The sequence below is a fragment of the Siphateles boraxobius genome, unplaced genomic scaffold, assembly GCF_051911475.1.
Source record: "Siphateles boraxobius isolate OS27281-9 unplaced genomic scaffold, OSU_SipBor_1 1, whole genome shotgun sequence".
NCBI classification, from domain to species: Eukaryota; Metazoa; Chordata; class Actinopteri; order Cypriniformes; family Leuciscidae; genus Siphateles; species Siphateles boraxobius.
Genome location: NW_027508699.1, coordinates 4,598,360 through 4,617,313, shown reverse-complemented (window position 1 = coordinate 4,617,313; position 18,954 = coordinate 4,598,360). Strand labels below are relative to the sequence as shown.

Genomic DNA, 18,954 nt, shown 5'->3' with positions numbered 1-18,954 from the left:
AGTTTTCACCTTTTTGTTACAATAAAGTTTAAGTCATGTTAAAACAGGTGTAGCGTCAAACATACTTTCCCTCACGGAAGTGGCTTAAAAAGGAAAGGAAGCCACTACAGGCGTGGTTAGCTGGTACCCTCGGACGACAGAGGGTACCACACCTTCCAATAGGAAAATTCAACTGCAGTAGCCACCTTTCAACCTGAAGAGGGCAGCACTCAGACGTTTTTACACCATATATTGTAGAATTAAAACACTTTAAACCCAAATGTCAAAAAATTTACTCAAATCAATGAACAGCATTTATGAAGCTCCATTCTTACAGATCATTAACTAAAAAAAGTTGTTTTAGTGTTTAGTTACCCTTTAAATATTCATCATATATAGACTATAGTCCCTAAGCTAATTGAGTGTACTCATTTAATGAATTCACAGTTTATTGCAATTGACACCACTTCAATTAAAAATATAGGCATTTATTTTAGATGTATTTCTTTGATTGGGGTTCTGTTTTTTGATTTAAAAGAAATGTAGGAATTAATGTAATTAAAATATTGGGGCAAATTACTGCTGTTTTTGCGTCCATCGGAAAAATGAAGTCAATAACGGAAAGTTTAGAATTTTATTTTATTCACATAAAGTTCATTTTATTTCGATGTATGTTTTATTACCATACATTATTCTTAACGCTTTACCTCCGTAATATTTCAGTCCGAATCGGCACATGACAGCGCAGATAAACTGTTAATAACTTAAATAATCTGTTAAACATTATTTGAGAAAGTTAGTGTTAATGATTATTGTAAAATAAATGATGAACGTCATCCTCCACTCCTTGATTAGTAAAATAAATGGGCTTTTTTTTTTAATATGGATTTCTTTTCTTCACCACTCTAACGTTACTACAAACCGGTGTGATGACGCATGGGTGTCACTGAAAACTGATTGGCTTGATGTTTATATGCGGAAATGTATTAATAAATTCTTCTAGACTTTATAATTACATTATGTCCGATTTATCCTTCCTTGTGCCTTTGTGCACGCATTTTGGACAGAAGCAATGACTATGGGGATCCATTAGACTGTAAGTGCCTTGCGAAGGCGGCGCTTATTTGCTTAATTATTAATAGCTAATGAAGATTTTGGGCAAGAATAATTCCACGGATAATAATAATAATAATAACTGTTTAAAATTAAGTTTGTTACTTTTCGATAAATGTGTTGAGATTCGATGTGCGCTCACGCACGCGAATTCTGATGCAACGTTACGTACGTGGTTATGAATGATTTGAACTTTAGTTGCTATAGCGACGCGTGCTATGAATTTTGACTGCAAATGTTTACACTCGAACTGATCGCTTTCTGAGTTGATTGAGAGACGAGGCGAACAATTCAGAGACTTTTGCAAAGTATTTTCTATGCAAATCTTGTGAAGCTGAAGCTGAGAAGAGACTTTTATTCTAGAAGAAGATCGGAGCATATATCCTTTCCATATATTTATTTTTTAAAGAGTTTATATTTTTTTTTGTGTGGAGACTTCTATTTAATTGTTATTTTCTTACGCTAGAAGGAGTTTGGCGCTTTATTTAATTTTTAGTTTATTATTTAATTTAATTTTAGTATTTCTGAGGAGAGTTGTATTTTGTTCTCTTTTTTGTATTGTTTTTTTGTATTGTTTTTATTGCAGATTGGTGGATGTCAATGGCTCACATGGGGGGAAGAGGAGGTGAGTGCTTTAGTTTTTTATTTGTACATGGTATGTTATGGTATAACATTGTTGTACAATGGTTGAGTAAATTAATGTGAAGAAACTTGTGCAATGTAAATTTGATCCCCCAATTTTCCCAGCTAAGTCCTCACATGTATTTGACTCCTTGCATATGAAATCAACTTTTCAATCTGAGTAACTAAAGTTATGTATAGTGACACTTTGTAATTGACCACTGACATTGAGTATTGGTTATTGTTAAACCATTAATACTAGCTATGTGAAATATTCCAGCATCAGGCCGCTCCAGATGCAGGAGAGCTGCTGTCTCTCAGACGGCTGGTCGGGAGGTTTGGAGACCCGGTTCTGATGGCCGTGATCAGGATCCGCTGCCAGCCCCGACCCAGACACAGATCCAGGAGCTTCATGGTTATTTAACACAGTCTTTATCTTCTGAGTTGTCTTTTTCTGTGTCCACAGGTCCGGCTCACAGGAAGAAGGAGTGGCAGATCGGCAGCCAGAAGAGCCCAGATGATGGACGTCCGTCCACTTCATCTACACACTCTCGCAGAGGTCAGAATAGGCTTTGAACAATTCTTACGTTGATTCTAAATATTATTACAACAAAAGAAAAAAACTGATTTTTAATATCTGAAATTTTCCAGACTCTTCATCATCTTTGTCCCTCTCTGAGGACAATGTGGAGAGGTGGTTATGCAGAGAGTTGTTGAGGCTGTCCAGGTCCGACAGCTTGGAAGGGTGGCAGTGCCGTCCGCTGCCGGGTCAAGTTCCTGTCGAGCCGACTGAGACTTCGAGTGGCCGAACTGCTCAGGGTGCCATGGATGCTTCTCCTGTGAACAAGAGCTCAACAGGTGAGACTGAAATAAGGCTGGGCAGTGTAAAGTGTACAGATAGAGATTTTGCCATTTCATGCAGAACTGCTTCAAGTTTTTAGCATGTTAATGTCCCGTCACATCTACTGTTGCTCAGCTGAATTTTGATTAAATTTGTTCAGAAATATTTTAATTTGACCATTTTCAGAGCATTAAGAGAACATTCAAAAGTAACGTTCCCATAATGCAAAATTATGAAATATAATGTTCATTTAACCAAGAAATTTCTTTTTTGAAACATTGAAAAAACTGGACGCTGTGAACGTTCAGGGAACATTTAGAATAACGATTGCTGAACTTTATGGGAACATTAGCAAAACGTTCTCAATAAGCCGTGAACTAAATGGTACTTGCGAGGTCTGACACACACCGGAAACACGCGCACAGAATGCCGATTCTCAGACAGCATTCCAGCCACAATAGAATTATATTTTTGATAAATAAATAAATAAAAATTGTGAAATAAAAGGACTATTAATATTGTGAAATAAGATTTTGGGACATTTATGCAGGCATTTAGCAGAAGTCAGGTGGGTAGCTTGGAAATATTTCCATTACTTTGGATTTATGACATTCTTATTATGATAAGAATTTAACAGTAAATTGTAAGTTATGTCATGATATCATTAATTTGACATCAGAGATGTTTCACTTCATTTCAGGAAAACCTACAAGGAAGAGGAAAAGAATTGGTTGTTTCCTCAACAGGATATGGAAGGCTGTGAAGGGTTATTTCTGCTGCTGTTGCCACAGTTGTGCTGTGGATGTTGTGGAGCCTTTTGTCCCTCCAGCAGATCTGGAGCCAGAGCCTGATCCTGATACATCATCACCCGGTCCTGATACATCATCACCTGATCCTGATACATCATCACCTGATCCTGATACATCATCACCCGGTCCTGATACATCATCACCTGCACCAGATCTCTCCGGTGTCGAGCCAAATAATGGTAAATCGCCAGTCCTTATTTCTCCCACATTATTTTAAACAGTATCGCTGTCTTGTTTTCCACTCAAAATATCTTAAGGCTTGTTTTCAGAGAATATTTATATTATTTTCCCCATATTAATGTTATTTTCTCGACACAGCCAGGACTGATATTTTCTGAATAAAACAATCTCATATATATTTCTCATATTTTTCTGTTTGTTTTTCAGATTCCTTTGAGTCTCTCTATAAAGTGGGAGATATACTTGGATGCGGAGCGTTTGGCAGTGTGTACAGGGGAACACGCAAATTTGATGGCAAAAAGGTAAATCTTCCCGAATTGTACAAACGTTTGGCTTTTGTGTGCATCAAAACATATTCAAAACAATTTACAAATGGTTTAATACTTAGTGCAAGGTCAAGTGCTTGAATACTGTTACTGTTCTTAACTTGAAACTGTTTTGTTTTTATTTCTCTTTTTTTCAGGTTGCCATCAAGCGGATGCGCAAGTTTGACAATTTTCTTTATCTTTATATTGTAAGTTGGCCATAACCTGAATATGTATTTAGTTGTTTAAGTGCACATTGCTGTAGTTAATACACCCATAGGAAGCATTAGGTGTAAATGTGATTGACAAATAAGAAAAGACTTTTAGCTCTTTTGAGGCTCTTTTAAACGTATCTAAAAAGATCAAAGAAAAGTACGCTTAAAAATGTTTTGGTCAGATTTTTACCCAGCTAAGCTTCTGTCTACTGCTTTTCTCTAGCCTGGACATCCCGAACCTCTCATTACAGAAGTGGCGCTGCTGCTAATGATGAGGCGAGAACCCATGAGCCCATACGTCATACAGCTATACGATTGGTTTGAACACCCTCGAAAATTCACTCTCATCATGGAGTTCCCTGAACCCTGCGAGAGCTTGCTGGACTTCATCACTCGTCATAATCCTGACGTGTGTGAAACAGTAGCACGGGTCTTCATGCCGCAGGCTGTGCTGGCAGTACAACACTGCATCGAGCATGGCGTTTTTCACAATGACATTCATGCGCAGAATTTCCTGTTGAAGAGAAACTCGTTAGACCTCAAGCTGATAGACTTTGGCTGCGGTCAGCTATTCAGTAGTGAGGGCTACGAGAGCAACGTATACTTTGGTGAGCATTTTGGGAATGTGGAAACCTGAATGTAGTGACGCTTTAAGAAAAAAAGCTCAACAATGTGCAAATGTCTTGCTTACAGGAAGACAGGATCACTGCCCACCTGAAGTCTTCACAGAACCCAGATTCCACGCCGTCCCAGCAAATGTCTGGGCTCTAGGAGTGATGTTGTATGAGATGGTGAACGCATCTCGTCCTTTTCGCAGTAGAACGGAAGTCATAGAAGCCAAAGTTACATTTCAGAATTCCAACTTATCCAGAGGTGAGTGAATAATATTGATAACACTGATAAACACACACACACACACACATAAAGTAAAGGCTCTGTACAGAAACAGTTAAAGGTGAAGTATGTAAGATTTTTTATATATGGCTCAACGTGGAGCGAGAGTTTGGGCCGTGGTTACTGTAGCAGGCGGAGCCTTGGCAAAAGAAATCCAGCTTTAGTTACAGAAGTGAAAGCCGAAATTCGCTGCATTTATACCTTAAAAGATTAAACGGGTCAAGAACGCGTCAAAGTGAACAGAGCGTTGTGATGCTACGGGCTATAAAGCATGCTTCGATACCATACAGCATCATCACGCACCTGTTCAGAAAGACACATTTTCATCAAGACAAATGCAATACAGCTAAACGTATTTCTAATATGTTGTTCCTGAAGCATGCCTTCACAAGAACCAGTAAGAGCTGGGTTTGTGATGTTTAAGTTGGGGAAGACACGATGCACGAAAGGGGCCTTTGCGGGGTTTGTTTGAAAATATGCTTTATCTTGTAATTCCGCTTGGTGCCACTAGTGTCGCAGAAACGACATGCTTCACTTTTAAAGTAAAGATAAGGAACATTTTGCATTATATTAATCACGTTTTAGATGCTGTTTTCATAGATTCCAAGTCACATGACTAACCAGCTCTCTCCTTATTAACATTTGTACAGAATGCAGTGATCTGATTAGCCAGTGCCTAGCCCGGGATCCAACGAAACGGCCCACGTTAGAGCAGATGTCACAACATGAATGGATTAGAAATGGTCTACTGTTGGAGAAGTTCAGGAGATTCACTTGATCAGTGATTTCAGGTGTGAGGAAGTGTAACAGACAGAGAACGATTATTATCATTTGTCTTCAAATCTGGATTGTTTGTAGTGAGATTTTCAAATTTGTGTTCATTGTAATGTTCTTGTTATAGTCAAGTCACCTTCATTTATATAGAGCTTTGTACAATACAGATTGTTTCAAGGCGGCTTCACGGTAAACAGGAAAATAACAGAATCAATGCAAACAGAATTCAATTCTGTTGTAGAACAGCTCTTAAAATATCATTCATGAGTTGACTTGTTCATATAATCTTTGTATCGGATAGGAAAGAACACACCTTCTGTCCTTGGAGGGCTTGAGCCGGAGACTCGACCCGAAGCCTGAAGTCCAACCCCGACCTGACAGGAACTCAAGCGCCACACCAGAGAGATCCGAGCCTGTCCACGTCTGAGCAAGAACATGAGAGACTGAAGACTGGAAACAAGTCATCACAGCTCAATTCACTATGTTTTAAAATTCAAGTTAAGACAAGTCATCTTTATCTATATAGCGCCTTATGTATGACAAATCTGTATTAGGCCTGCTGGGTATCGACTTCCATACTTTTTAGGCACTGACCGAATTGCCTCGATACCATCGAGAATCAAAAATTGTCTTGTCGTTCGGTACCAAATTTCGATACCTGAGGGGTTAATCTTGTCAACGTCAGTGAAACAATAAGCATGCATCATGTATGATGTGCACAAATCAAGTGCTGGTGATTGGCTGTGGTGAGGCATCAAGGAAAAACACTAGTTTACGCCAGCTTGATGGCAACAGCGCGATGCCATTCATCGACACAGAGACACGCAGAACATGAAGGATTCATATTTATACAGTCCTTTTTCGGTTTAATATTCTCACTTTGACAACTTTTAATTTGAGCGAAACTATTATCTATGGAGGCTAGAGGGTCTATCAAGAGTTTCTTATCTCTTTTCTGTAATGATTGTCCTAAGTCATTATGTATTAGATAAATTATTATATAATTTCATGTGGAAAAATAAATCACACACAATTATAAAGGAGGGTCTAAGAAAAGAGGTTAGTGATGGAGGTCTTGGAGTAGTTGACTTTACCCTATTTTACCATGTGCTGAAAGTAAATTGTTTAAAAAGACTTTATATGGAACATGTTTCCTCATTTTGTTCCTCATTTTGAGGAAATTGGAGATATTGGATTTTTGTTACAGTGCCCCTTCTCACTCGGAAAACTACCCATTAAATTATCAAAATTTCACCAACAGGTTTTTATTATCGTGGTTACGGGTTTACAAACATCATTTTTCACCTCAACGTGGTTTTATTTGGAACAACCAGAATATTATTTACAGAAATAGATCAACATTTTTTGAGAGATGGTATTTAAATAACATCTCTATTGTTAATCAGCTGATGGATGACAATTGTCAGTTTTATTCCTTATCATAATTCTCCAAAAAAATGGATTTTGGAGCTTCAGGAAATTAATGTAATATTGTATTCAACGCCATTCCTAGTGTTATAAAAACTCTTGAAAGGAGAGCAAACCTATAGACCTATTTCTTTGTATAACACTTCTATTTCAATTGAAGGGATTTTGATTACTGACGACAAATTCAATATTAACAGAAAATCTATTCCAGCATCATCTTTCAAATGAATGATGACGTTATACAATGTTAATTGGAGTCTTGTCTGGTCTCTTCCACACAAATATCTTTTAACAAACAAAATTACATTTAAGAATGTTGCAGAGATGCTAGCCTGGTAATAGTGTACTCAATAAGTATATCCAAAACATTGAAAATAAATGCACTTTCTGTGATGTAGAAGAGACAATTGTACATCTTTTTGTGAATGTGTTTGTGTTAAATCTTTCTTGAACGAGTTATGTACCTATCTCTTGAAAAAACAAATGTCAGAATATGTATTAACACCTTTAATATTATTTTTCTTTACCACAATTCAAATTTGTATTTCCAGTACATTGTTAATCTGTTCATGATACTTGGCAAATTTTTTATTCACAAATACAAATTCTTGGGTAAGATCCCGCTACTGTCAATTTTTCTGGTAGACTATAATTCATATGTTTTGTCTTTAATGGGCATAAAAACAGAAAATCTTTGAAAAAGTCAAAGATTACTTTCAATGTTTAACCTTGTATAATTTTATTTATCTATTTTTTTTCCATCCCCTCTGGCTTTATGTTATTTTATTTGTACTATTTTCTTGACACATGTCCTGGGTTTTATTGTTACTGTTGTTATGTATTTGTTACATTTTCTTTCTGTTGGCATCAATAAAAAAGGCCTATACGGAAACCCGTCAAAATAAAAGTTTGGTTTGACTTAAAGGAACTGCGATAGATATATATTACTCTTGTACAGTATAATGTACATCTTAATGTAATACTATAATACAATTATTATTAAAACAAATTTTCTTCCTCTGTTGTGTAGCACTTGTTTGCCAAACAACTAAAGAGCTTGTTTAATTTTCATATGAATAAATCTTTTACGCCTTCATTTGATTACCAGAAACATTAAAATACACAATACAGAATTTCTTTACAAAAAAAAAAAATTCATAGGGCCCTATTATTACTTTGCTTTTATGAATTCAATTTATTTGATATGGTTTTGATTAAACCATAAAGATGAGATAAAACAGAAAGCACAGAACTTGGTAAAAATAAAATGAAATTTGAAGAAAAAAACAGTAAGAATGTAATTGTTGTTAAACTGTTAATAAATAGTTGTTTCATGAAAAGTTTCAATGATTTCAATGAATTACACATACTTTTTGATTCAACTATTTATCGTGTAAAGTGTTCTTATCCTCAAGGTTGGCTGCACTAAGAGTTTAGCTTTCTTGTTTTTCCCCTCTTCACACTAATGTAACAGCCTCTGCTATAATATTATCTGTACATAAAATTGGTATCGAAAAAAGTCTTGTTCAGGAAACGGTGTCGAAGTCATGGCATCGGTATCGATATCAAAAACTTTTGAACAAAACCCAGCCCTACTGTATATATGACCCTTCTGAATGAATGCTTTCAATGAATAAAAAAAGTAGAAATGCTTTTAAACAGTCTCGACCTATGAGAAAGCTTTGAACTGAAACAAAACCGCTGCTTCTCGAAACAAAATCTACATGGTTGCAAACTTCAGTGCATTGTTGAGTCTGTCTAAAACATAAGCCTATAATGAGACTAGAGCCTGTGGACAATAATAATAATAACTGGAATGTACATTTCCTGAAGAAAATGTGAGTGGTGCTTGCAGTGGCAAAACTCAGCACTCGTTTGCTACAGTAGGTAGTTCTGGCTAGTTGCTATGGTGTTGCTAGGTGGTAGGTATTTGTCACAGATGGTTACTTTGGAGTTTTATAGAGTTCTTAACATGTCAACAATCACATCATCACTATAGGGCAAAGTTGATTGGTTCCTGCTGGATCAGTAGCCAATGAGCTTGTGTGCTGCTCAAAGTTCAAATACTTTGTTAGGATTTGCCGTAGTTTCAGTGTGCTTTCAAACCCTCCACCTTCCCCAGCTCCACCTGTAATAACTGAAATGAATACAGTCATGTATGAAAACCTACGGTGAATATAACTAGGCTACAGTAGATCAGCGAAGGTTCATTTTCAAAGCCTTAAAGGGTAACTAAACCCCTGATCAGAGTCTGATTCCACCCACTGGCAATATTTGAAAAATGCTGGAAAAGTGGGCAGAGCCCAGCGGAGGGGGGGGGGGGGGGGGGGGGTTGGGGCATCTGAGATGCATCTCTCTGTAGGCAAGGGTGTTGTAGGAGCCATAAGTCTGTAATTTTGTCTGTACTATTGTCTGTACTCCCCCGTGTGGTAATGGGAAAGAATTGCACCCCTTTTGGGGACTTCCTGCAGGTAGCCAACAGGAAGTGATGTGGCAAGGGAGACAGTTTTTTGACATACATTACACCACACTGCTTGTTTTGGAGGCTAGAGTTTTGTCTCTAAGTTTTCACCTTTTTGTTACAGTAAGGTTCAAGTCATGTTAAAACAGGTGTAGCGTCAAACATACTTTCCCTCCCGGAAGTGGCTTAAAGAAAAGGAAGCCACTACATTATGTCAAAAAACTCCCAAGAAGGACATGCAGGCATGCGGTAGGCCCAATCAAGGCCTACATTTGGAATGATCAGGCCATGAGTGACATGCATCGATAGCCAAAAGTATTCTGAAACTCATCCAATGCTTGAGTAAACAAGGGTGAACTTATTTCTAAGAGCTGTGGTTGAGAATTTTGTCTTTGATCAAAGCATGGTACAAGAAGCTGATGCTTATGTGTATATTGTGGCCTGTTGATCCTATGGAAAGCTGGATACCTGATTGTGCTTGTTTGTTTCAAACATGGCTGATGAAATGTCCAAAAATGAGAAGGATGAAGTTGAACAAAGCATCGGTTCCCTAAGTTCCATGCGTAGGGGAAGGCTTTGTGTGTGCACACGTAGGATGAATGAAGTAAATGCATTGCTTGCTGATGGTGCTGATGTGGAATCAATAAAAAGAAGTGCAGAGACCTTTTTTATGTCACTTTGAGAATTTAAGACTGCTCATAGGCTTGTGCAAGAAAAGCTATGAAAAGGAAAATGAGCGCATTGTTTGAGCCTAAAATGGCTACATTTGATTACTTTATGAGTGAATATGAGATGTGGAAAAATGTTCAAAAGGATCCACAAACTCCTATCGAGCCAAGTGATAGTGTTTCGAATGTGTCCAAGAGGTCACATAAATCTCTTAGTTCTCACAGCTCAAGTATATCATCATCTGTATCATCCATGAAGATAAAAGTAACTGCTGATAAAGCATCTTTTGAATTTATTCAACTTGGAGCTATCCCAAAAACTCCATTGCAAAGAATGTTTCAACCTCCAAAACTCAACCAAGTAGCACACCGAAAGTCCAATGTTGAGGATGCGACAGTAACATCTGATAATCCTGCTACAACTTTTCAAAATCCATCTGTTAGTTGCACAGACGTGGGGCTTACAAATACGAATCTTTCGAATGTGGTACGGAGGCAAAATGACATTGCTGAACTTCTGGTCTTGCAGCAAAAACACACTTTACTCCCATCTAGAGAAATTCCAGTGTTCGAAGGAGATCCACTAAATTTTCGCCCTTTAATGCAAGCCTTTGAACATGCCAGAGAAGATAATACAGACAATAATAGGGATAGACTTTACTGTATGGAACAATTTACTTCTGGCCAGTCCAAGGAACTTGTCCGAAGCTGCTTGCATATGGATACTAGAAGGGGTTACGCTGAAGCTAAGAAGCTCCTCAAATGTCATTTTGGTGATGAAGTGAAAATCACCAGTGCTTATATGGAAAAGGCCGTAAGTTGGAGTAATATCAAGACAGATGATGGAAAGGCTCTTAATGCTTATGCACTTTATTTAAGAGGCTGTTGCAATGCTGCGGAAGACCTTCCTAATATGTTTGATCTTGATTTCCCTTCCAATCTTAAACAGATTATATCCAAACTCCCATATAAACTACGTGAAAAGTGGAGAAGCACAGCATGTGACATTCTTGAAAGAACACATAGTAGAGCCAAATCCCAGGACGTGGTTGTCTTTATTGAAAAACAGGCAAAGATACTTCAAGACCCTCTCTTCGGCAATATTCTAGACCCTACTTCAGCTACAAAGGGCATTAGGGTCGAGACAGGGTCTCGTCCTTTCAAGTCCGGGAGTAAGAAAAGCTTTGCTACTTCAATATCACAACTGATATCCAGTACAAAAGAAGTAAAGAGCCATGAGGCTACAGGTGTTGCATTACAGGCTCCCTGCTTGTTCTGTTTTGGCAATCATGCATTGGAAGCATGTCGTCAGATAGTGTTAAAGCCTCATCTTGAGAAGATTTTCTAAAGGGAAAAGGGCTATGCTTTGCATGTCTTCTAAAGGGGCATATGATCAAAGCATGTAGAAAACGTCTGGATTGTAAGAGTTGTCACAAAAGCCACCCAACAGTTCTCCATGTCGAAAGTATGCCCCTCACAGAGCAACACACTTCCCAGAAGGATAAAGGTTGTAGTAACTTAATTACAATTGCCATGGTGTTAGCAGAACAGGCGGAGGTTGGTTCTTTAGACTACAAACTTGATATCTTGCCGGTGAAGATTAAGGCCTGCAATGGGAGTGACATCATAGAGACTTATGCTTTTCTTGATCCTGGAAGTTCTGCCATAAAGACTCAGAAGGATTCTCGAAAAAAGAATTTATTTTGTGAAAGGAGTTTACAGACAAAAATAAAGGTAGATGCTCGACAAGCTCCGTCTCTGAGTTCTTTGGCGTAGGCCTCGTCCACCGTCAGGGTCTGAAGGTTAGCTTATAGGTCCTGCCTGATGTTAGAGGCAGGGGCGGAGCCTACCCCCCGACGAGTGGACGAGAGCCATTCTGGTGGTGGTGGGGAGGATGGGGGAAAACTTTGCTACGACACCTGCGGGCAACCACATGGAACGGTAGGATCAGTCTTTTATATTCAATGTCGAGCTGTGATTGGTAGTGTGGAATTATAAATTAGTGACGTGCAATGGAGTCTTTCTGGTAGAACTTACGCTTACGCTTTCATTTCCACAACTTTTTGTACAGAAAGTCTAACGGAAAAGCTGCATGTGAGAGGGAGGAGAACAGAAGTTCTAATCAGGACTATGGGACAGGAAAGACCATTATATACATACAAATTGGATGGGCTGGAAGTAAGTAGCCTCGACAGTAACAATTTTTTGCCCCTGCCAGAGGTTTTTACTCAAGCTTCTATACCAGTTGGTAAAAAAACATTCCTACTCAAGAGGACATTCAGCACTGGCCATATCTCAATGAGATCAGTTTGAATACCATTGAAGCGGAAGTCGGTCTGTTGATTGGAATCAATGCTCCAAAGATTGTAGAGCCATGGAAGGTTATTAATAGTCAAGAAGATGGACCCTATGCAGTCCTAACTCAACTGGGATGGCTTATTAATGGACCTTTGGGCAGAAGCCCATCTTTAAGCAGAAATGAACAACTAAAGGTGTCCTGTAATAGGATTTCAATTTCCAGCGTAGAACAGCTCATCCTGAGTCAGCTAAATCATGATTGTCCTGAAAAGGTATGTGATGAGAAGCCTGAGTATTCAGCTGAGGACATGATGTTCCTCAAAATTGCGGCAGACTCTGTTGTTAAACAAGATGGTCACTATCAACTTAAACTTCCATTCCGTCAAGAGGAGGTTTACCTACCTAATAATCGAACGATAGCTGAACAGAGAGCTAATACCCTCATGAAGAGATTCCAAAGGGACGATAAGCTATTTACTGATTATAAGGAATTTATGGGTAACCTCTGTAGTAGAAATTTTAATAGTCATTGATCCCAAACAGGTATCATAAGAGAGAGAACCTATTCAATGTGTAAAAGTATATGTGTGTACGTGCTTGTGCGTGACGTTTCAGGAACATATGGGACAGGACCTCTGACCTTAGGGACGGTCAGTTTTGGCCAGTTTATTTCAGTACCAGTTTGTGTCTTTAAGTAGAAACTGAACAGCAGTAAGGACCTTATCTGGGTGGGTGAAAGGTACAGCAGGTGAGGAAGAACCTTGAAAAGAGTATAAAAGCTGTCTCATATCTTCCTGTTGTGTGTCACTCTCTTGCACAGCGTAACTTCTGTGCACTAGACTGAACCTATTCTTGCAAGAATAAATACTTTCCTTTTATTAATTTGACTATGAGTGTCTCTTACTGTCAGGAGCCAATCAAACACAACATCCTTCACCACACAACGATCACTCTCCCCAGAATACTAATCACCTGCACCTGTTCACAATCAGTAAGCCTCATCAACCCCTGCATAAAAACACTCACCACAACCTCAGTCATTGTCAAGCCTTCAACAGGAACAGACTATTTCCCTTGTCTTCCGAAGTCTCTGATATGTCCAGTTCCAGCCAAGTAACGTATACTCACCTGTGAATTACTAACCTCTGCATTCCTGTTCCACTGTCTTCAGAGATCCTGTCCAAATTCGTGTTTACTGCAATCCTGTCTGGATCCTTGTTCCTCGAAATCCTGTCTGGACCCCTGTTCCCCAAAAACCCTGTATTCTCCTGAGTCCCTGTGTTCACGCCGAGTTGTCGCTCCCACGACGACATCTGAAAGAGAAAAGACAAGTATAAGAGATCTGTGACTGCTTGACATCAGTTAGCCTGAAGAGGACCTGCTCACCTGTAATCTGCCCCGCACGTAGTGATCTTCACCAAATCTGCACCTGAACTTTAAGAATACTCACCTATGCACTTGTGTCACGTTATATAAAGCTGTGTTTGGATTCACTTACCTCTGTCTCTGTGCCTGTATCCTGACAGAAGGCTTGACCAACTACCGCTCTGGATCCAACACAACCGCCATCCGCTGCCATTCCAGGGCAACTTGCAACCGATGCGGCGAGTTCGCTTCCTCAGTCCACCACCACTTCCGCAAACCCCACTCCCACACTGGTATGCATTGCTAGTTCCACCTCTCGACCAGCGCCATTCTCCGGCCGGGCGGAATATTGCAACCGATCGCTCACGAATTTCTTTCATCATTCAGCAATTATCTGGAACAGCATTGAGATGGGCTGAGTCGCAAGAAACTGAGGTTACCATGTCATTACAAAGTTTCATTAACCATTTCAAGGAAGTTTTCGGCCACCCAGTCAATGATTCATCCATCAGCGATAAGTTAATGCAACTTCGACAAGATAAGAAACCCGTTTCAGAGTATTCCATTGAGTTTCGAACTCTAGGTTCAGTGAGTGGTTCGAACGAAAAGGCTCTTCTGGCTGTTTATCGTGGTGGTTTAAATCCTGCACTCCGTCTCCAAATGGTGATCTATGATGATAATCTGGGGCTGGAAAAATTCATACAGCAAACTCTCCGTGTCCATCAACGATCTCAGGGCTGTTATCGAGATGCTCGACATTCTCATGCCACATCCCCTCATGTCCTCGCTAACCATGAGTCTGAAAGACCCCCAGAAGAAATGCAAGTCGATACTCACCGACTCACCCAGGCTGAACGTTCTCGTCGTAGAGAATTGCAGATATGTCTGTACTGTGGTGTTAATGGTCACTTTCGACTCGCATGCCCCATTCGACCAAGTCAGATGACGGTAAGCTCCGTTCAGGATCACCTCGCCGTATCGACACCACTCACTATTCCTGTAACCTTGAAAACCCAAAATTTCCATGTATCTGTAGCAGCCATCGTCGATTCCGGATCAGCGGGGAACTTCATATCAGGGCGGCTCTGCAAGAAACTTAACCTCAGGAAGGTCGACATTCCAAAGCCATATTCCATCCATGCAGTGACCGGCGAACCCATTAACAAGGGGTATGTTACAGCTCAAATAACACCTATCCAGTTATGCATTGAAAATATTCACCACGAAATGTTCGAACCTTTCATTCTTCAAAATAGTCAAGCAGACATAATCCTAGGCCGTCCATGGCTAATTCGTCACCAACCTACCATAAATTGGCAGTCCGGTAAGATAAACAGTTGGGGATGTCATTGCCCACTTGAGAAAAGCCCACACTCTGCTCCACCTGGTGCTGAACCTAAGAAAGCGCTCACTGTGAGTTCCACCTCCATTGAAAGCCCCACAGAAAATCTGTCCACAAATATTCCCTCATGTTATTCCTCGTTCTCTGACATATTTAACCCTGTCACTGCCTCCAACTTACCACCTCATAGACCATGGGATTGCGCCATTGATCTGGTCGCCGATGCATCGATTCCCAAGGGTAGAATCTATTCTCTATCAATTCCTGAACAGGAATCTATGCGGAAGTACATCGAAGAAGCTTTGCAACAGGGTTACATCCGTCCTTCTACATCCCCTGCTGCCGCTAGTTTCTTTTTTGTTGCCAAGAAAGATAGAGGTTTAAGACCATGTATCGACTACAGAGCCCTGAATCAAAAATACCGTGAAATTCAGTTACCCACTACCTCTCATTCCAGCAGCCCTCGAACAGCTCAGGGAAGCCAAGATCTTCACCAAATTGGATCTGAGGAGTGCATACAATCTGGTCAGAATTAGAGAAGGGGATGAGTGGAAAACTGCTTTCATCACGCCTGCAGGGCACTATGAATACCTGGTCATGCCGTATGGGTTGGTGAACGCTCCTTCCGTGTTTCAAAGCTTTATGGACGAGGTACTCCGAGACTTCCTGGGAAAGTTCGTATTGGTGTATATCGATGATATTCTGATTTATTCCAAGAACCCTGGTGAACATCAACATCATGTGTCCCTGGTACTCCAAAGACTCAGAGAATTCACCCTGTTTCTAAAAGCAGAAAAGTGTACTTTTCATCAGACCAGTGTCGAATTCCTGGGATACCAACTGAGTGAAAGAGGAGTGGAAATGGATAAACGAAAGACCGAAGCCATCATGTCCTGGCCAACTCCTCAGTCGGTAAAAGAACTCCAGAGGTTCTTCGGCTTCGCAAATTTTTACAGATGATTTATACACAACTACAGTATCTTGACAGCTCCTCTGACCTCCCTGTTAAAAGGAAAGCCGAAGATGTTACTTTGGACCCCAGAAGCGGAGCTTGCCTTTAATTCACTCAAGGCCGCATTCACCACTGCACCCTTGCTCCACCATCCAGATCCAGAGAGGGTATTTGTGGTGGAAGTAGATGCCTCCACTACTGGGGTAGGAGGAATTATATCCCAGTACTCTGACTCATCCTCCAAGACCATACCTTGCGCGTTCTTTTCCAAGAAGTTATCTACAGCAGAAAGCAACTACGACATTGGAAACCGGGAGCTTCTGGCTGTGAAACTTGCCTTAGAGGAATGGAGGCATTGGTTAGAGGGGGCGAAACATCTATTCCTAGTACTTACCGACAACAAGAACCTCCAGTACTTGAGAGATGCTAAAAGACTCAATCAACGTCAGGCCCGATGGGCACTATTCTTCACCCGTTTCCATTTAAGAATCTCATATCGTCCAGGCTCAAAGAATACTAGAGCGGATGCTCTCTCTCGCATCCATGCCCAAAAAACTCCGATGGAGGAACCTGAGACCATCCTGCCCGAGAAACTGTTTGTCAACCCCATCCAGTGGGAAATCAACAAGCAATTATTGGAATTGTCACGACAACAACCTAGAGTCCCAGGATGCCCCCCCCGAGAAGATTTACGTACCTGAGGATTTCCGCAACTCTCTCATTTCATCAGCTCACTCCTCTGTAGGCACAGGTCATCCTGGAATAGGCAAAACTTTCTCAACTCTCCAACTCAAATATTGGTGGCCCAACATGCAACAGGACATCACAACGTTCATACAAGGTTGTATTCCCTGCGCCATGTCCAAAGTTCCCAGAAATCTCCCTGCGGGTAAATTAGTACCACTCTTTGTCCCACATAGACCCTGGTCACAAATTGGTGTAGATTTCTTCACGGATCTTCCCCCTTCTGACGGCAACACCTGTATCCTCGTAACCATCGATCGGTTCTCCAAGGCATGCAAACTAATTCCTCTGAAGGGTCTCCCTACGGCTTTTGTCACTGCTGAACTTCTGTTTTCATGTTCATGTTTTTCGAAACTTCGGCATCCCAGAGGACATCGTGTCCGACAGAGGACCCCAATCCATCTCCCGAGTTTGGCGAGCCTTTTTCACTCTTATGAACGTGACTGTAAGCCTATCATCAGGGTATCATCCGCAAACCAATGGCCAAATCGAACGAAAGATCCAGGATGTAGGACGCTTCCTGCGTACATTCTGCCACACCAACCAGAATATCTGGAGTCGATATCTAATTTGGGCAGAGTACGCACAAAACTCCCTCAGACAGTCATCCACGCAGTTAACTCCTTTCCAGTGTGTGCTGGGTTACCAACCCCCATTGTTTCCATGGTCCGGCGTACCCTCAGAAGTACCAGGAGTAAATAAGTGGTTTCAAGAAAGCGAAAGAGTGTGGAATCAAACCCATCATCACCTCCAGCAAGCGGTGAATCGCCAACAGCATTTCGCAGATGCTCGTCGCCGTCAAACCCCTGAGTATCAACCCGGACAGTTAGTCTGGCTCTCCACAAAAGACATCCGTCTACGTCAACCTTGCCGCAAACTCAACCCCAGATACATCGGACCATTCCCCATTGTAAGACAAATCAACCCAGTCACCTACCAACTTCGTCTACCCCCAGAACATCGGATCCATTCCACGTTTCACGTCTCCCTCCTGAAACCTCATTACCCTCCTGTACCCAACTCAGCCACAGAAACGGTTTCGGAAGATAACCCCCCGATACCGCCTATTGAACCAGAGCCCATTTATCTGATAAAGGAGATATTGGACTCCCGACGTCGAGGTGCTCAGCTCGAGTATCTGATAGATTGGGAGGGGTATGGACCAGAGGAAAGATGTTGGATACCCCGGAACGACGTCCTTGATCCCAATTTGCTCCTCGAGTTTCACGCTCAACATCCTGACAAACCTGCACCATGACCCAGAGGTAGACCACCACGACGTCGGGGTCCAAGGTCCGCTGGCGCGGACTCTGGAGGGGCGGGGTAATGTCAGGAGCCAATCAAACACAACATCCTTCACCACACAACGATCACTCTCCCCAGAATACTAACCACCTGCACCTGTTCACAATCAGTAAGCCTCATCAACCCCTGCATAAAAACACTCACCACAACCTCAGTCATTGTCAAGCCTTCAACAGGAACAGACCATTTCCCTTGTCTTCCGAAGTCTCTGATATGTCCAGTTCCAGCCAAGTAACGTATACTCACCTGTGAATTACTAACCTCTGCATTCCTGTTCCACTGTCTTCAGAGATCCTGTCCAAATTCGTGTTTCCTGCAATCCTGTCTGGATCCTTGTTCCTCGAATGTGTTCCATCGTGTTTCACGTTAAATAAAGCTGTGTTTGGATTCACTTACCTCTGTCTCCGTGCCTGTATCCTGACACTTACGCAGTGATGATGTTTAACAGGATTTCTGCCACAACACCTCTCGGAGGAAGGGTATGCCGAAAAGGTGACATTAGATCAGTTGTCAGGAAAATTCGGAAGAGTATGGTACATACCCCATCACAGCGTGTACCACAAGAGGAAAAAGAAAATTAGGGTTGTATTTGATTGGGGATCTTCATTTCAAGGCACATCCTTAAATAAAGAGCTTCTACAGGGACCTGATCTCTTAAAC

At 40.9% G+C, this 18,954-nt stretch overlaps 1 protein-coding gene across 1 annotated transcript; it reads left to right on the top strand.

The window, feature by feature from the left end:
• Positions 1-1,515: 1,515 nt before the first annotated feature.
• Positions 1,516-4,700, top strand: LOC143746106 (uncharacterized). Its single transcript, XM_077237900.1, has 7 exons — positions 1,516-1,717; positions 1,994-2,272; positions 2,365-2,571; positions 3,255-3,542; positions 3,751-3,845; positions 4,007-4,057; positions 4,287-4,700. The coding sequence occupies exons 1-7, from the start codon at positions 1,687-1,689 to the stop codon at positions 4,698-4,700; spliced, it is 1,365 nt and encodes a 454-aa protein (XP_077094015.1). The 5' UTR covers positions 1,516-1,686.
• The last annotated feature ends 14,254 nt before the right edge of the window (positions 4,701-18,954 follow it).

What these genes read in the sequence shown, in the direction of transcription:
- LOC143746106 (XM_077237900.1), top strand. Translation starts at nt 1,687, where the DNA reads ATGTCAATGGCTCACATGGGGGGAAGAGGAG. An exon ending in TCACATGGGGGGAAGAGGAG is followed by an intron (nt 1,718 to 1,993) that starts GTGAGTGCTTTA and finishes GAAATATTCCAG; the next exon opens with CATCAGGCCGCTCCAGATGC. An exon ending in CGGTGTCGAGCCAAATAATG is followed by an intron (nt 3,543 to 3,750) that starts GTAAATCGCCAG and finishes TTTGTTTTTCAG; the next exon opens with ATTCCTTTGAGTCTCTCTAT.